The sequence below is a fragment of the Frieseomelitta varia genome, unplaced genomic scaffold (assembly GCF_011392965.1).
Source record: "Frieseomelitta varia isolate USP_RPSP 00005682 unplaced genomic scaffold, Fvar_1.2 scaffold_729, whole genome shotgun sequence".
Taxonomy (NCBI): Eukaryota; Metazoa; Arthropoda; class Insecta; order Hymenoptera; family Apidae; genus Frieseomelitta; species Frieseomelitta varia.
In genome coordinates, this window is record NW_025110511.1 from 74,717 (window position 1) to 92,638 (window position 17,922).

Consider the following 17,922-nt stretch of genomic DNA (forward strand, 5'->3'; position numbering starts at 1 on the left):
ATATAAAACCATTGATAATATTAATAAAATTCGATTTTACGTTTAAGCAACTTGCATTCATAAATTGCTCTTGAGAGAACAATCTTTGCAGTTTCATCCAAATATTTGATTACGAAAAAAGCACAACTGTAAGCAAACAAAGAAAAAAAGAAAAAGGAAAGAACGCATGCGCAAAGAAAATGATACCGACAGAGCATTTCAGAGAACAGTAGCGAAAGTTTCCGGAATGAAACTTCTAGGATGACAAAGTCTCTGTGAGCCTTAACCCTGTACCTCTCTTCTTTTTTTTGATCGGTAAGGTACGACAATAGAAACCGGTGAAACACCGAGAACAGGCGAGAAAAGAACGGATTTTCTCGAAAGAAAAAAAGGTAAATGCTGTTTTCAACAGTAGCAGTGAAAAGCACGAATAGACGCGACGTAAACGCGTCATTGTGAATGGCGCTTCTAGTGACAAAAGTGGCCGAGAGAGACTTTCCATTTCACATCAGATGTAAACTGTGTTTGAAATGGATGTTGCAAAGTATACTGCTGTCCGTTAATTGAGTCGAGCTTTCTCTTCGTTTTCCTATCTGATCTTCGTTGATGATCTAACGAAGAGATGACGATAAAGAGGAAAGGGAACACGACGACACCAAACGGATCCCGGTACGATCGTCTGTAAAATCCTGCGTAGCATCACAGCGGTTCGTTCGCAGAGTGGACAACCATTCCGCAACAACCGCGATGCACGATCTTATGCGTTAGTGGTGAGTGTCCGTATCGCGTGTGCGTGTCTATCCATGTTGGCAAATTGAGGATGCAACATAGAGATCGTGTTGTTCCTCACGGTCGTATTCATGAATATGTGCATTTATTACGTCTGTATGAGTTCCGTATCCGAAAACCACTGTACTCTCGTGATAGAATGTGGTTCGAGTTCATGTTAATACTTTGACACGATGACACGGTTACGCCACCGAAACGTGATTCTTCTGTGAACGGGGGGACACTTCTCGGCGAGAAGTTTACATACATTTATTTATTGGTGTGGTTCAGCGAGACTTGTCGATCAACGGACCACCCGAGAGATTCCTATCGATGCTAACTCTTGATTCTCTAGAAATTCACCGTAACTGGGAGTGCCGCTAGATCGTAGTTGAACATGCTCCGAAAGGGCTGGAGTGAATTTCACGTTACACGCGAGGAAAGATTACTTTTTCACGTTTCGAATGTAACATGGTACGCCGAACGATTTCATTGAAAGTCTTCTGATGCAAGTTCTGCGAACGATATGTGAACATTAAATTAAGGAGAAGACGGACAATGCATCGGTGAAACTGGCATGAAAATGTACCGCGGTGTTAAGTGGCCTCTGTGATGTATTGCGAACGGTGCTTAACCTAACTTTTCATCGACGCTTCTACACGGCGTTTTCCTCCGAGTAATGTTCTTTCGATAACGAACCTGTAACCAAGTGTTCATAAATCGCGAATGTTTGTCGTTTATCATTTCTCTCTCTCTCTTTCTTTTTTTTTCTCCATGTACCGAGTGTTATTTTTTTCTTGCCGCTTTCATGTACGATTTTGATTTATCGTAAGAAAAAAAGACAAAAGAAAGAAAAAACACGAGACTATGATCGTTACTTTGTAAAACTCTGAAAATGCTTTTTATTGACTGTACTTCTGATTTTGTCGAGGATTGTATGAAGATTAAGTTCACAGTATTTATGCGAGTATGTTTTTAACGGTTTTATATTTACCGTTTATATTCAAGTCGAAATTCAGGTTTATTTTTTAATTCTTTTCTTTTATGTGTTTCTTCATCGTAATTTTTTGTACTACTTGCCAGTGCTTGTATCGTGTACTTCTCGATGTTCGGTCTAAAGATATGAATCAAACGTATGGATGTATATTAGCATGTTCTGCCTATTATAATTGACTGTTTGTATCATTAGAATTTTGTCATTTTTCTCTAGCAATGGTCATGGGCAATCTTATCATTTTATTATCAAGAAGTGGAGACTGAAATTATCGGAGTTCAGGGAAAACATTTAAAATTCAGTCGGCCAAGTATGTCCAACACTATTAGTAATATGAAGATGACCAACCGTATCAAGGGAATGGTGAGCAAACGTCGTAGGCGTTTCACAGAAGATGGTTTTGACCTTGATCTCACATGTATCCTTTTTTCATAATCGTTAGTATAACTTATTGATATTGTATTGATAATTCTGTTAGTATATTCCTTAACCATGGCCGTATTAACAACAGACATAAGAGATAACTTAATAGCAATGGGTTTCCCAGCTGAGAAGTTAGAAGGAGTATATAGGAATCACATAGATGATGTTGTTAAACTGTTGGAATCTAGACATAAAGATCACTATAAGATTTACAATCTGTAAGCATCTTGATGCTTTTTGCATTTTTGTTTCTTTAGTCAATCGAACAATTGAGAAAGAAATTTTAAAACAAACATGTTTTTCAGATGTTCAGAGAGATCTTATGATTTTAAGAAATTTAAACAAAGGGTAGCTACATACGCGTTTGATGATCACAATCCACCAATGTTGGATCAAATGAGACCATTTTGCGAGGATGTGGATGAGTGGCTTTCTCGGCATCAAGAAAATGTAGCTGTAGTTCATTGTAAGGCTGGTAAAGGTCGGACGGGTGTAATGGTGTGTTGTTACCTCCTTCATACTAAACAGTTTTCCACTGCCACAGAAGCCCTTAATTACTATGGAACTAAAAGAACACATGATAGGTAATTGTACTATGTTTTGTTTTTCATGCGTGCAAAACAATTATTTCATCACTCACGTTATTTTATTATTCAGGAAGGGGGTAACAATACCTTCACAAAGGAGGTACGTGGATTATTATGCTACTCTTGTACAAGAAAAATTAAATTATGAACCGGTTACGCTGTTCTTGCGGAAAATACAATTGGATCCAGCGCCTATCTTTCATGGAGGTCAAGGATGTAAGAGTGATAAATTATTAAGAAAAGAATGAAATCCAAAATGTGATTACATAGAGTTTTTTGTGTTTTAGATTTGCATTGTGTAATAACGGAATCTAAAAAGAAGATATTTAGCTCTGAAATAGTAGAAGTACGAAAAGGGATGCACACAATCAGTATTCCTTTAAAACACAGCATAGCGTTGACGGGAGATGTACGAGTGGATTTCTTTAATAGACCAAAAATGAAACGAAAGGTATAAATTCTATATTCGATAAAATTAACAAGATCGGTTCGTCATAAGGTAATTAATCGATTCATTCGTTCTCTACCTAGGAAAAATTGTTTCATTTTTGGTTCAATACATTTTTCGTACGAGACTATTTATCGCCGGAATACGATAACGGAGAGTTACCAGTTGAGCGTTCAACTAGGGCATTGAGTTGCGATGGTACAACTATGGAATTACCAATGGTTATGTCGCACATGAAACCCAGAGCTGGATCGCTAGCTAGCCTCGGACATATGCCACCTACTCTTGTTTTAAGTATAGATAAATGGGGTCTGGATGACGCACACAAGGATAAACATCACAAAGTGTATAGTGCTGATTTTAAGGTAAGTATACGTACACTTTACACACATTTAATATGTATGTATTTATTATATTAATGTAAATTTAAACGAATATTTCATTCCAACTGATCGAACGTTGTAGGTTAGCTTATTTATGCATCGAATGGGCGGTAATATATCGCAAGCTGTACCAGCAGCGACTAATAGAACAGGAGAGGGTATACAAATAGGAATGGGAGGACAAGATACTCCGAGCGAATCGAGTGAAGCGGATAGCAGTGAATGCGACACAACTGGAGATACGACGGGAGATGAAGATGGGGAATCTGGTGAGTCTTCTGCATCTCTGGTGGTGAATCACCATCCTCTTACACACAGCAGTAGCCGTACACACGTTAGTATCCACCAAAGAGCTAGTCTCAGAGAAACTGCAAAGGGTTTACTCTCACATGGGGATAAAAGTAGAAGTAGTCATCGGCAAAACGCCGATAATGTGAAACGTTCTTCAGCTCTAATACGTTCAGCCACGTTAGATACGTAAAGAAAACAAAAATTTGTGTATGTATATATGTATATATACGTACATATGTATATATACATATATTTATCGTATCTTGTACTTAAAGTGAATTCTCTGAACTGGCATTCAAGCTTTACAACTTTATATGAAACCAAATTGTGCTATTAGTTTCCCTTTGTCATGCTAGCATGAAAGATTAGCATTCGATAAGTTCTTAAATGTATCGATTCTTTTTTTCCTGATGTCCTCTTCTACTGAGTAATAATATGCGTTTGTAGAAAAATTTGGGCTGATCTGTTTTGAAGCATAGAAGACAAGAAACATTAAAACATACTTCGGAAGGGAATTTTTTAGGAAATTAATAGAATATCAAAATATTTCGATGCTATTCCTTCGGTAAAACGACATTTACAGAATGAATTTTTAATGTTTTATATTCGAGATTATCGATTCTACCTCTAATTAACATTGATAATATATCTGATAGTCGATATTGAAAAGAGTGCATTGAATGTTCTCAACTAAAGAAGAACAAACAAATTAAGATATTCTATATTTTTGCATAGCAAATATTGTGTGCAAAATATGAAGATATTTCAGTATTTAGGAGAAGTTACGATCTTTTTTTTGAGTAAAAATTATCGGATATTTATTATAAATTATTGAAAAAAAAAAAAAAAGAATCTGCGGCTACTATGTACGCTTCATTTATTTTTCATTAGATTTCTCAAGTATTTCGTTTCGATGATTGTTTATTATAATTGTCCGAAGTAATGAAATTATATGTGTATGTGTGTATATATACATATGTACATATGCACATGCGCGCGCGTACACGCAAGTGAATAAGAGAATTCTTAGTGTTGAAAGAAAAAGAACACCGTCTTTTGCGTTCATGCAATTATGTAATAACGTACTATGTACGAAACTAGTATTTGTTTTGTAATTGTACAACAAAGCCAACTTGTAGAAAATAATTGACTAATGCAATAAATACGGGAATAGGACAAACGCGACAATTTGTAATCGTAACAATTTTACTGTTTGTACTTGTATTCTTCGTGGCATTATGAAAAGATGAAAAAGATGAATGATAAGTGTATTCTGATTGCCTTACACATTGTGATGATCATTAACATTTTGAGAAAAAAACAAAGCTAATTCGTGTAGATTTGAGTGGAGGGTTGTAGTCAAAATTTGTAAGATAACATAATATTTACATGTACAGAAAATTTCATTCTTTAACAGGCTGTGCAATTTTTTAAACTTGTAAACTTCTTGAGCAAACACGATTTTCATATCGATGACAAGATACATTTAATTTCAATTAAGCTATCGTGTTCTATCGTGTAAACTGTCGTGTGTGAATCTTTGTTTGTTACTACGATACAAACGTTATATCGTGTGCACATGTTGACGAAATCAAGTAACGTTACCCTAAGGATATTAATTCTTTTTCTTTTACGTAACTATCATGTATGTAATTTCAGAGAAGTGTTTTATCATTTCTTTTTTTCTCTCTTTCCACTTGTTTGTTATTTTTTAAATAAATTTTGTACTTTGTCGGTGCAAAGTTACAGAGCAAAATTTGCAACAAATTCCGCGTAAAATTCTGTTTTAGAAAAGCGATCTTGAAACTGATATTTTACGCGTGTTGAATTATAATACAACCATTGAAACGTCGTTCGTATCGAATATCGACTCAAAAAAAAAAAAAGAAAAAAAAAATTGTATACTGATGAGTTACAGATTTGCGGCACGTATACGAATAGTATACAAATTAAATATACAATAAGTTTACGAGAACAAGACTTGCGAAAATGGCATGCAAACGATTGCATACATTAAAAAAGAATTTGAAAACAATTTAATACTAATTTTACCAGTTAATTATTTTTCTATTAAATGTATATGTATACGTAGGTTTTATGAATTTTCGAATAGTTACGTAATTTAAATGTACACTGATATGATTACGAAGCGGATACGTATTACTTATGTTAGCAATAAATTATCCGTAAAATAAATTAGTATTGAAAGCTGTTACTCGATACGTACACAAGGTTTCTCTACGAAACTCTTATTCGCTCCGTTTTCATTTATTACTTTTAATTTATTTGCGTTGAAAGCGCGATGATCTTTCGCTATATTTGATCATTCGCGCATTTCGCTTAAACGTAATGGTTAATCTCGAATTTTTCATCTATTTCCTAATTTTCGAGCGTGACAAAATAATTTTTATATACTATATATATATTTCCATTCTTTCTTTGTCTCCTCTTTTCTTCCTTTCTTTGTCTCCTCTTTTCTTTCTTTCTTTGTCTCCTCTTTTCTTTCTTTCTTTGTCTCCTCTTTTCTTTCTTTCTTTCTTTGTTTCTTTCTTTCTTCTTTTCGTAGATTATAAATTACGAAATTACGAAATTTACGTGTTTATGAAATTACGAAATTTAATACTATCAGGATTGATTTTTCTTCCGATTAATTTACACATTTGTGATGAATTAAAAATCCTATGTACGATGTAACTCTATGTAAAAGTTTGTAAGATTCTTCGTATTAAAGTAAAATAGAAAACTTACAAATATTTCGATAAAATTTAATGTGATTATTATTATTATTATTAATATAATTATGTTAGCGAGGAAAGCATATAATGGGGATACACAAAATTTCCACAACTTTTGGTTATGAGTGGTTAATACATATAAGCAGGAAGATATCCTTGAAATGATTAATACATGGTGATTTTAGATTTTTATACATGTCGTTTTGTAAATACGTAGTCAATATTATTATAATCGGACAATTCTCTAACCACACAGGGATTCGAATGGTCTTTGAAAATTTCATCAGTTTGTGGTTCCTCTCTGAATTGTTCTTGTAGTACTTGTAGAATTGGTCTTCTAGTACTTGTACGTGTTTAATAGTTTTCATTATTAACGTTGTATTTATCGTGTCATGCATGAGCATACAAAAAATAGACAGCCTGATGATTTTCATTAGAATACAAATATTTAAAATTCTATATTGTCTTTTGATATATATCTCGGTATATGAAATTATTATTATTGAATATCTTGACATATCCTAATTTTACTCTGATTTTTTTGTATCACTGCACGTTGGTAGTTAATATTCATAGTTATCGAATGTTTGTAATATTTATGAAATTGATACGATATCTCGATTACATATTCTGTAATGGTTATTTTGTGATACTATTATACATACTTATGATCATTAATTATATCTTATTATTGATTATCAATTATTATTATTATTATCATTATCATCTTCATCATCATCATCATCGTTGTTGTTGTTGTTGTTGTTGTTGTTGTTGTTGTTGTTGTTGTTGTTGTTGTTACTACTATTGCTACTACTACTTTTACTTCTATTACTGTGACCTGTCTTCATTATCATCATTAATATTACAACTGCTACTGCTGTTTTATCATTATATCAATATCACCATCAGAGACATTATTATTATCACCACTACTATCATTATTCTATTATCATTACTATTACTACTATCACTACTACTATTACTACCACTACTACACTATTATCATTATTATTATTATTATCAGTAATAATATCACAAATAAAATATTAGCTATTTTTAAATTGTAAACGTATACTTGTATACTTAAATGTACTCCTGTAACAAACAACGTTTTATGGATGATGTTATACATGATGCATTGCAGTTATAAAACAGTGTATAAATTTTAGAACTTTCTACTTACGTCTTCCGATTCTCTGTAATATGCAAACCTCACTTTGAAAACTCTTACTTCAACAAATTTTTGTTTATTTTGTATTTGCTTATTGGTTCCTCGCTCTTTTGTATCTATCTATGTATATTATTTCTCCTTTCTATTGATAAAAACAAAGAGATAATAAAATATGTACATCGTTTGTAACGCTTACCCCCTGTAGTTCCTTATTTACGAGAGACTTGTGAAGCGCTTGGCTCACCGATTTAGCTCAAACGTTGCACTGATCCGAAGCACGATTCTCATGCCAAATTTCTTGACAGAAGAGAGCAATGAAGTAAATGATCTTTGTGAGATTCTTTTCACCTTTCAAATGTTAAATGTTTCGTTGTCAAGAAAGTAATAACATTTTTAGCTACAAACGTATGAGAATGTGCTTCTGCCAGATGTAAGATTCGAGCTTTGTAGATCACTTTGTTATCGCTGTACAAGCATTCACCAGAGCGTGCGTATCGTAAAATAAAACGAAAAATCTTTTAATTTTATTTGCTTCGTAGAGGTTGCAATCTTGCATGCCTGTTCTCTCTTTCATTTACAAAGTTTTAAAAAAACTGGCTCCTCCGTTTTGGAGAATGCTACACACTCTAATGTGATATTTAACGTGACAGTACCACAGCTTTGTTAGTTCCCTCCTTTCTCTCGCATGTGTCGAGTATAACGCTCGTTGTCGCATTGAATAAATTCTTTTAATTAAATTTAATACGGTGTGGGTACGTGTGCTGGGTAATCTGTTCGATCGCTAATCACTAACACGGTTTGCTTTGTCGCGCGCGCGTTCTATCGTCGGTATAATGAACGACGATGAGACGATGAGACGTGAAATGAGCTTTCTTCTTCGAGGGAAAACGAGCGCGCGAATAAGGAAATAGAGTGAAAGTAAGAGATCGCTAAAAGAGAAAGAGAGCGAGTGAGAAATTTGCTTGCGAGTGGGAATAAGGAAAGGAGGAGAGAGAATTCTGTACATATACGTCTAATTTGGTCGTGAGTTCGCATTGTCCTCCACCGCACCGCACCGTATTTAAATTGTAGATTCGTTCTAAAAAAAAAAAATTACTAAAACACACAAACGATATTGACCATTGACTGTCTCTCTGTATGTCTGTTCACCCTTAGTGGACATGGACCAGCGTGTTGGACGGTACCGCCTTCTCTCAGACGGAGGAATGATAGACGTTTTGTGAGTTCATCGCCAGTCATCCCTCTACATCCTTCGACATTGCTGTCGCTCGCATATTAACACGCGGACATTGAGAAATTCCGACTACCGTCTTTACCGAAGATAAATATATTATATACGATCGATTGGAGAATGTTTATGCTCGAACAAAAAAAAAAAAGAGAAAAAGAAAAGAGAACGATCGTGTCTTTTCAACGATCTGTAAAATTGTTGCTAGATGACGTATATTAGTTCCAACAAGCCAAAGAGAACAAGAGTTTATACCACAGAAACAAGAGTTTACAACACAGAAATCTCGAAGATTGTCTCAAAACGTAAAGAAGAAAGAAAAAAAGAAAAAAACGTTCGCTTTCGTTCTTAACTTCTTTGACAGATGCGCGTCTGCACTTTTTGGCCCGCGCGTGTGTTTTGGCCCTCTCGACGCTTTGTTTCATCGTGGAATTTTATTGGAATTTATATACAAACGTCAACCGTAAATACAAACGAATGTTTTGTTTCTTTTTTTTTTTTTTTCAAAAAAAAAAAGGACGTATTTTGTATTCGTTAACAACGAGCTGGAAATTCTCTGAACGAAACTGCGCGATCGAAACGAAAATAGGCGGAAAGGAGAAGAAAATGAAAGAAAGAAAGAAAGAACGTTATTATTATAAAAAGAAAGAACTGCTGCAAAACCGCTGTGTAGAGAGAAGTTCCATGCTCAGCGTATTAAAGATGCATACACCGTAATGCGGCTTGTGTAACGTTTATCTCGTTTTTGTCGGTGAAAACTGCGCATTCTCGCGAATACGAGACAATGGGCTGGGTGTTTCGAATGGAATAGAAGCCGCGTTGGACTTGTAGGCTGAGAAAGAAAGTGTGTTTATATAGATTATGAATCCAGATGGAAGAATAATGCTGTAAAAAAACAAAGAAAAAAAAGAAAAAAAAAAAGAAGAGAAAGAAGCAAGATTATTTTCGTAACGTTAATAAATTGTAAGTCAATAAGTACAGCAACAAGGATGGCTAACGACAGGAACAACATCGGCAACGCCAATTCATTCACGAGAACTATGACATCGGTAACCGAGAACCGCCGACGACGACGGACAACGACAACGACGACGATGTTGCTTGCTCTTCGTTCGATAACGACGATGTTTAAACATTTGTATGAAATTTCCTTTCCTCGTTGTAAAGACGATCGAATCGATACACGTTGCATCACCATATCACCATAAACACCCGTAGTAGAGTTACGTTTCTCCGCAACAGTCGGTAACAGTTTAGCAAAATCTTTGTTTCAACCTTTGTGGCAACTCTCCTGAGAAGGGGAATGATAAGGCCGAACGATCTTGCCTGACGAATTGAAAGAGATCGAAAGTAAGGAAAAGAACGTAACAAAAGAAAAAAAAAAAAAAAAGGAAAAACAGACAAGTGATGTAGAATGTATCGTCCGTGAGTCGTCCAAGTATCCACAGTACAGTTATTATGGAGGAAATCTGGCCGTGTAATGTTCCACTTGGACCACGGCGCGCATAAAGATCTTTGCTTTCGTCGAAGGTAAAGGTGTTTATGAGAGGATCTCTGCTGTAGTTGTGCTGTAAAAGAAAGAAAGAAAGAAAAAAAGAAAAAAAGAAAAAAAGAAAAAAAAAAAAGGAAAAAAAAAAGTAGAATTGTATAAACGTTGAATCTATTCGGTTTTTATTCTTCTCGAAAGTAGGCGCCGATATAAACGCTAAATCTCGTTACGACAATATCGTCGAATAGATTCTACACCGACTCGTCGGACGTTTCACGAATGTCGAATGTTTCTTTTGATAGTTGTTCGTTCACGCGGTTTCACGAGGAAACTGTTGAAAATTGAGAAAAAAGAGAGAAAAGAAGGAAAACAAAAAAAAAAAAAAAAAAAAGGGGGAAGAAAGGAAGAAAGAAAAAAGACACAGAGACGTCGGACTTGATGAAAGCTATGCGGCTCTGCTCCGCGGGACACGGTTGCAAGATCCGATCGCTGCGACGTCCGCGATGTTCGCGTTTCGTGAAGTTGGTACACGCCTGCGAGCGTAGCAACGTTCGACGTGGATGAAGACATTTTCTCACGAAAGAAAGAAAGAAAGAAAGAAAGAGATCTGCTGTCGGTGCACGAGCAGCAGTGTCGTTACTTCCGTTAGCACTTGCACAACAGGCGAATCGATTTGCGTTTCCAAAGGATAACGAATATGAGTTTAGAGATACGCAACAAAAGTATCGTTTCTGACGCCGTCCTTTCCTAACTCATAGCTTGTAACGTACGTTGCGATATACGATAGATCGTATGGCACTCGCTGCTGTCAGTTTTTTCTCCCCTTTCCGTTTCGTTTTCGTCACTACAATGCAACCGTGAACGAGCCTCTTCGTTGCATACACACTCGCTCGGAGCGATACGCTGAATACCGCACCAGGCTGGAACCTACGGTGTCGCTGCTACGGGACAACGGAACGAAATGTTCGAGATCGATCGAATCCTGCAGGCGCGGACGAAAGGCGACGAGAAAAAGCAAAACCAATTCCTTTCGACGACATTGGAAAACGTCGTGTTGGAACGTTGAAATTTCGCGGGCTTATATCAACGGCTTTCTCTCTTTTGCTAACTATTTTCACGAGTAGATCGTTCGCATAGACTTCAGCCGCGATATTTAGGCAAAGCTACCTTTGATGAATATACGAACGCCACGTATACCACGCGCATGATTCAGTCCAAGAAAAAAAAAAAAAGAAAAAGAAATAAAATAAAAAACGCGGTCGTTCGTTATCGTTCGCTGGTGCATCCTTTCGTTCGTATCTTGTCGTTCGTTGACATGATGTAAACTATCGTAAGGTTACGGAATTTCAATTGATAGAATTATTTACGGCACGATATATATATATATATATATAAATACGTTGACGCGCGATTTTCTTACGCTACGTCGAAGAAGGGGACGCGCGCCCGTTCTTGTCTTTTTTTTTTTTTCGAATTTCGACCTCTGACCCCGCGTCTCGGAAACTCTGCCTTTATTCCTACGTTCGACTTCCTCTTATTTTTGTCATTCGGAATTCGATTTTTTACGATTGACAAAGTGAAAGGTAAAATGGGAAGAAGGAAAAGAAGAAACAGAGAAGAGAAGAGAGAGAGAGAGATTGTGTGTGTGTGTGTGTGTGTGCGTGCGCGCATGTGTGCGTGAAATGATGGAAAATAGCGTGAAAGCGAACGAAATACATATTCGTGTTATCAGGTAGCGAGTTTTGGATTACCTCGAACGAATTAGTAAATTTACCTCGCTCGAACTATTTTAATCGCATTTTGTAGTTCACTGAACTAACGTCGGACTCGCTAGCAATCGTCGCGATACCTCAGTTTTTTATCCTCTAAAAAGAAGGTGAACGAAGAAGGTAAACTTACTAAATACGTTTTTACGTACCAATAATTATGGCATACGTATTGTACCATATTGTTACTTCTTGTAACGTACACGCTTCTCGAACATATTTTTTCTCATACGAAGCTCATGAATATCGTTTTATAAGTGATATCTCTTAAAACTAACTTTTATATGATTCATGCGGAATGTTCAAAATATAAATAAGATGCATTATTTTTTTCTGTGATATTATATACGACTGCAACTCTCCACACACATCGTCCCCTCCAACTTTTACTAGTCGATCGTTTTCGTCGAACAGAAGAAGAGAAAGATGATCGAGCAAGCCAAACAGCACTTTGGGGCTGGCTCCTCCTCCCCTCTCTCTACTCTCTACATTTCGTTCTCCTCTTTACTTTTCTTTCTTTCAAATTCATCTGAACGCAGCCAAGCGCCGTGTCCACTGTTTTAACGATGATTTTTGTTTGTTCCTATGAAACACGCTAGGAAACACCCTGCATAAAGTAGGAAACGGGGAAAACCGAGATCCTTGCCACTCGCATTCGCAGAAATTTAAATTCTTTTACACAGGTACGCACATATTGTTTGACGCGATCTTTCGTTTTGCTTTTTATGTGCATATATGTATATAAATACATACATATATATGTGTGTGTGTATATATATATGCAGTCTAAGAAGTCAAGTTTTCGACGTAATATTCACACTGACTCTGCTTACAGGGGAGTCGACGTATTTGTGACTTTGAAACTGTAGGCCGAACCAATGGAGACTGAGCTCAGAGCTAAAACTCTACTCTTGAAAACGGCTCCACATTCTACTGCAACCCATCGTTTGTTCACGAACGAATCGATCAGTCGTAATCAACAAGTTCCGCCTGTGCCTGCCAGTCCATCGCTACACACTCACACATATCCGTATTCTGTTTAATTTATGGTAGAACTTCAGAAAGTTTGTGTTTTTTTTCTTCTCAGTCACTCTGTCTCTCTCTCTCTCTCTCTCTCTCTCTCTCTCTCTTTCTCTTAATAATCATTTTTATTCTTTGTAAGATAGTTCTCGTCGTTTTACACGATACTTTTTGGACAATGTGATTCCTTTAAGGAATCGCTTTACGGAAGACTGTGAAAAGAAAACAAAAAAAAAAAAGAGAAAAAAATGATGAAGATTCTTAATTGCGGGTAACTAACGTCCAATGATTTACGCTTTTGACGACCGATTTTAATTTTTAGATACTCGTTTCTCGCAAACTTTTGTCATTCGATATTTTATTACCGACGCGTTCGGCTTAGTACCCACCCGCAAAGAGTTGCGAAGGATGTACGGAACCTGTAACTGCATCCGTATGCAGTCGGGAGTGCGGCTTGCCCCTTGAGCCCGATATTATTCAACCTTGTGATCGACTCGCTGGTTCGTGGAACCGTGGACTCGAGAACGAGATATGAGATATCGGTAGGGAGGATGACGAGACATAGCGCTGGTCACCGCAGATCCCGATGGCATGCGAAGCGGATAGTACAGCAAGGTCGCTGGGACTCTCCTCAACCCTCGGTGGTCGCTAGTGCACGACCATGCACTTGGGGAAGGGGCGAGGAGAGACGTTCCCGACGACCTTTGAACTAGCGGGCCAAGTAGCTGCCCGTCCTGGAGCAAGAAGACTCCGCCTCGGGCGTACGTATCGACCAGACTCCCCGTACCGCACCATCCATTAGACCTGCTCGGCCTAATTAAGTTAGGAAGAAACGTATTTTATGCTGGCGTTGATCGCACAGTTTGTCGTTTGGTACTTTTATTTATAATCGACGATCGACGGTTTTTTAAAGGCAACGAATTTGTTACATTCTTTTTCTTCGCTTTCGCGAGTGTTTTTTTTCCTTTTTTTTTTTTTCTCTCTCTCAAGATACAAAGTATTTTCATATCGTTATGAAGATCGTTGAAAAAAAGGAGAGTGATTTGGAAACGATCGGTTTTCGAGAAATCAGCTTCTATTTAACCCGCCGTCGAGTATTTTATGTTATTTTTTTATTACTGTCGAAATAATGTTCGATTCTTTGGTTTATTGTACTCGCCGGGTATAATAATCGTATACACAGGCGTGGAAGTTACGCGTGTCATTGTGCAACGACGAGTTTTCGCAAAACTTTTGGCGATGCATCAGCGACTCGGAGATCAAAGGATCAGCTGTTCTGTGTCTTACGGCTGAAAGATTTCAAGATGCAAGCAATGATACGCGAATGATTTATCGAGCATGTATTATTTTATTATACCGGATCGGAAGCTTTACTGGGGCCAAGAAATATGTTCGTAAGTTTCCGCGGATCGTATAAAAAAAAGTTGTAAATGTAGTTATATAACGTATAGTAAGTCGTATTTATAGAAATTCTCAATATTCTCAAAACACAAAGTACAAAGTAACTCGACCGGATCTCAAAACGTTTCGAAGTAACCGCGTTTGCTTTTTAAGAATGCGTATGACTTAAGATGCTAAGATTTGTATAATCGTTGTTGTTAAGCAATAGGCGGAGAAAGTTTAGAAGCGTTCGGCGAATTTGCGCCGTTGTTCCGTTTCTTGTCAGACTTTTCTAATGTACATGTATATCCATAGTGAGAAAGACGATCGAACGATCAATGTATTGTTAAGCGACCGCGACGCGCGCGTAAGTAAACCGTGAAACATTCATATTCTCGACAGATTATATCGATCCGATACTGAACTTTATTATGAACAACGTTGTATGTTGACTGCGTTGGAAAATATATTTCAAATACTATGTGAATAGATTCACAAGTAATTACACGTAACGCGGCGTATGTTAAGACAGAGATGTTAAATTCAGGACGCGAGATGAATATCCTAGTTTAGTTTATGCTGTTCGCGCGTCAACTAATTTTTCTGTGTGATTGTATTTACATATAATCAGGGAGGATTGGAATATTCAATAGCGCGATGTATTCGAAACAAATTATATCACAATATGTAAAAACAAATATCGTACAATACAAAGGTACAAGTTTTCTTCATGTGACACCGAGTTTCTTAGTGAAAGATGCCTGTTGGTCTGCCAACGCACGTGGTGTATTTGATTGTTACAGTACGTGAAGAGAGGGCTTGAAACGATCGTCGAGCCGGACCCGTTTTACCTTCCTCTGCCACGTCCTCGACTGAAACCGCCTCTACCACGACCAGCGACTTTCCCCTTTGGTGGTGGAGATTTTGGCCTGAGAGCTTCGATACGTTCAGTGCAACCAGTGGTGATTTGACCGTTAGCGAAGTAACTAGTGTAGAGATCTGCGTTGAAATTCGTGTTGGTTAGCTCAGGGCCAACGGTGAGCCATCCTGGTCGAATGGTACTATCTCGACCGAACAAATGCAATCTATGTAAAATGCGAAAGATATCGTTGATTAGCTGAGAGAATTAGTGGCGCCGATTTTTCGCCAAACATTGATGTATTTATATATATATATATATATTCTCTTTACCGTCGTCTGCCAAGACAAAAATGTTCGATTATATGAAAAATCTCGACTGGCTTCTCTATAGAACCATATTCCGGTTCCTCCGAAATAATCAGGTCGATGTCGACGTTCGCGTGAATGAAATCTCCATCCGTGGATCGCCTGACAGTGCCCTTGATACCCATCAGACAATGCTCTTTAGTCCTCTGAAGAACCGCCTTGCTATCCAGGTTTTTACTGTGCCCCGGATTATTGATATTGGTGCGAATCCAGCATATATCCTCGCATCGTCTGAAGCCCCATTTCCGAAGGCAAAAACGTCCCATGTCGAGCCCATCGCTGCTACCACACCAGAGAAACACGAAGCTTCGATTGGCCGCCACTTCGCCGATGTCCAATTCCATTATCTGCAAGATACATGCGTTGCAATGCCATGCCATGATACAATAATAACATTTGTAAAGCGAAAGTTACACGTTATGCAAAACGTTGTGCAATCTCTGTTCACCTGGTCCCAGTTCCAAAGTTGCACGTTCGTGGCACCGCAGGTTCGTTGATACTCCTCTAGAGGAGGCTCAATCAAAATCACGTCAAATTTGCAGTTGAGTTCCTTCAAATTGTACGTGAGCAAATCTGTTTTTAGGTACATGGGCGGTGTCGCGGTTTCGGCGATCAAGTCATCCTTCAGCTTGATCAGCTCACGCAGTTTCGGATATTCTTCGAATCTGTCGGCCAAACCCACGTCTCGAATGAAGTTTTGGGGCCGTTGGCCCGTGTCGATGAAATGTTGACAGTAGTCATTGTGCGGATTCGACGACTGAGTGCCCTTGAAAAAAAGAAAAGTAGGCCCGTTGGTAAAGAGGAGTGTTGCTTGGTTACGGACAACGCAGACATTCGCATACCTTTAAAAATGTGGACGAATCCTTGTAAACGATCTCGTCGGTCGGCGCTGTTTCGCCCTTTGAATCTTTCACACCGTTCTCCGACTTCTCCGTCACGGACTTCAACTTTTTCTTCTGCGTGTCGTCGACGTCCGTTCCAAGAATCTGCCGCAACTCGTCTACGCTCGAGACGCCCAACTGCGCGAAAGAAGCGAATTCGCATCGTTTGTGAACATAACCTCAACGACCAAGTTCGAATCATTCTCACCGTTTGAGCAAGCAGCTTCTTGCGTTTCTGCGAACGTTCGCGCAACGTTTGAAGCATCTTTCACTAAATCCTTCGAAACTATCCACGAAACAACGAAAATCTATCGTATGTTTGCAGTTTTTACCATTCCGTTCATCCTCCCGGTCTGACGAACAACCGTTCAGAATAATCGAGAGATTTCCGTTATCTCCGTGTTTGTTTCAAAATTCAACGAATTTAAAAGGAAATTCGCGAATGTTTGACGATACCGTGACACACGATCGCGTGACAAAATATTGCAAATGGTCTGAAAACAAAATACACACGTCCGCCATCTTGTGGAAGCGGAGCGAATTCTCGGTCACGTGTCACGTCGTCACGTGACGCATGATGGCGCGCAAACGATGGACGACCCCTCGCGGGAAATGGCGCAACGAACAGTGTTCGAAATTACCTCCGTGCACGGAAACGAATGACACTTTTGTTTTCTCGAAGGAAACACGCTTGCGGCGATGCAACGTCAAATTAATAACCGATGAACTTTTGTATCGTGTTTCTCTTGATGTGGGAGCGTTATCAGCGATTTCAGCGAGGGCTGTAAACACGGTGCGTATAAACGGCAAGTAAAGCATGAACGATCGTCGCGGCGTGTCATTGGAAAGAGAAAGATGTCGCTCTGAACGAGAGGTTTTTCGATGGGTCATTTAGGAAAATGTCGGGAAAACTAGGAAATTAGATGGAAAGTAGGAGTGAAGGCCAGAACGATCGAAAGCAAAAGTTAAACAAGGATAACGAAAAGCATGTGCCTTGAAAGTAGAAAGGTTCGGAAGAACGGAACAAGGAAGACAAGGAGCGGCGATGGACGCAGTGGCGGGAACGGGCACGGATACGAAAGGACAACTTCGTCAATTAGGTTTAAAATAGGCGACACACAGGTGTCAACAGCTGACAAAAATCGCTGT

General features: G+C 38.1%; 2 protein-coding genes and 1 long non-coding RNA gene across 15 annotated transcripts; 1 reads left to right on the forward strand and 2 right to left on the reverse strand.

Moving 5' to 3' along the window:
• Nucleotides 1-183: 183 nt before the first annotated feature.
• On the forward strand, nucleotides 184-15,396 carry LOC122535488 (phosphatidylinositol 3,4,5-trisphosphate 3-phosphatase and dual-specificity protein phosphatase PTEN). 13 transcript variants are annotated; one of them, XR_006308177.1, is made up of 10 exons: nucleotides 1,430-1,714; nucleotides 1,958-2,159; nucleotides 2,253-2,382; nucleotides 2,470-2,748; nucleotides 2,822-2,967; nucleotides 3,039-3,202; nucleotides 3,283-3,564; nucleotides 3,665-3,851; nucleotides 8,938-11,020; nucleotides 11,095-11,717. XR_006308177.1 is itself a non-coding variant. In XM_043667061.1 (10 exons), the coding sequence occupies exons 1-10, from the start codon at nucleotides 1,643-1,645 to the stop codon at nucleotides 13,118-13,120; spliced, it is 1,566 nt and encodes a 521-aa protein (XP_043522996.1). In that variant the 5' UTR covers nucleotides 1,430-1,642; the 3' UTR covers nucleotides 13,121-15,396. The 13 variants fall into 13 exon arrangements, 11 of the variants coding, with proteins under 11 accessions (XP_043522998.1, XP_043522999.1, XP_043523000.1 ...); XR_006308178.1 differs by having other exon boundaries at nucleotides 8,938-10,546; nucleotides 10,701-11,717; XM_043667061.1 differs by lacking the exons at nucleotides 8,938-11,020; nucleotides 11,095-11,717 and adding exons at nucleotides 12,865-12,948; nucleotides 13,101-15,396.
• Nucleotides 7,843-8,722, reverse strand: LOC122535496. Its single transcript, XR_006308184.1, has 2 exons — nucleotides 7,979-8,722; nucleotides 7,843-7,902 (listed from the first exon to the last, which is right to left on the reverse strand). It is a non-coding gene; the product is annotated as an uncharacterized LOC122535496 (long non-coding RNA).
• Nucleotides 15,303-17,295, reverse strand: LOC122535489 (N6-adenosine-methyltransferase non-catalytic subunit). The gene is made up of 5 exons (XM_043667071.1): nucleotides 16,982-17,295; nucleotides 16,735-16,911; nucleotides 16,341-16,658; nucleotides 15,857-16,239; nucleotides 15,303-15,750 (listed from the first exon to the last, which is right to left on the reverse strand). The coding sequence occupies exons 1-5, from the start codon at nucleotides 17,036-17,038 to the stop codon at nucleotides 15,513-15,515; spliced, it is 1,173 nt and encodes a 390-aa protein (XP_043523006.1). The 5' UTR covers nucleotides 17,039-17,295; the 3' UTR covers nucleotides 15,303-15,512.
• Nucleotides 17,296-17,922: the final 627 nt, after the last annotated feature.

Bases quoted from the DNA above. Each gene is read 5' to 3' on its own strand.
- LOC122535488 (XM_043667060.1), top strand. From the start codon at position 1,643: ATGCTTTTTATTGACTGTACTTCTGATTTTGTCGAGGATTGTATGAAG. The intron at 2,383-2,469 runs GTAAGCATCTTG...CATGTTTTTCAG, and splicing joins CACTATAAGATTTACAATCT to ATGTTCAGAGAGATCTTATG. The intron at 2,749-2,821 runs GTAATTGTACTA...TTTATTATTCAG, and splicing joins ACTAAAAGAACACATGATAG to GAAGGGGGTAACAATACCTT.
- LOC122535489 (XM_043667071.1), bottom strand. From the start codon at position 17,038: ATGCTTCAAACGTTGCGCGAACGTTCGCAGAAACGCAAGAAGCTGCTT. The intron at 16,912-16,981 runs GTGAGAATGATT...TCTTTCGCGCAG, and splicing joins AGAAGCTGCTTGCTCAAACG to TTGGGCGTCTCGAGCGTAGA. The intron at 15,751-15,856 runs GTAAAGAGAATA...CATTTTACATAG, and splicing joins TTTTGTCTTGGCAGACGACG to ATTGCATTTGTTCGGTCGAG.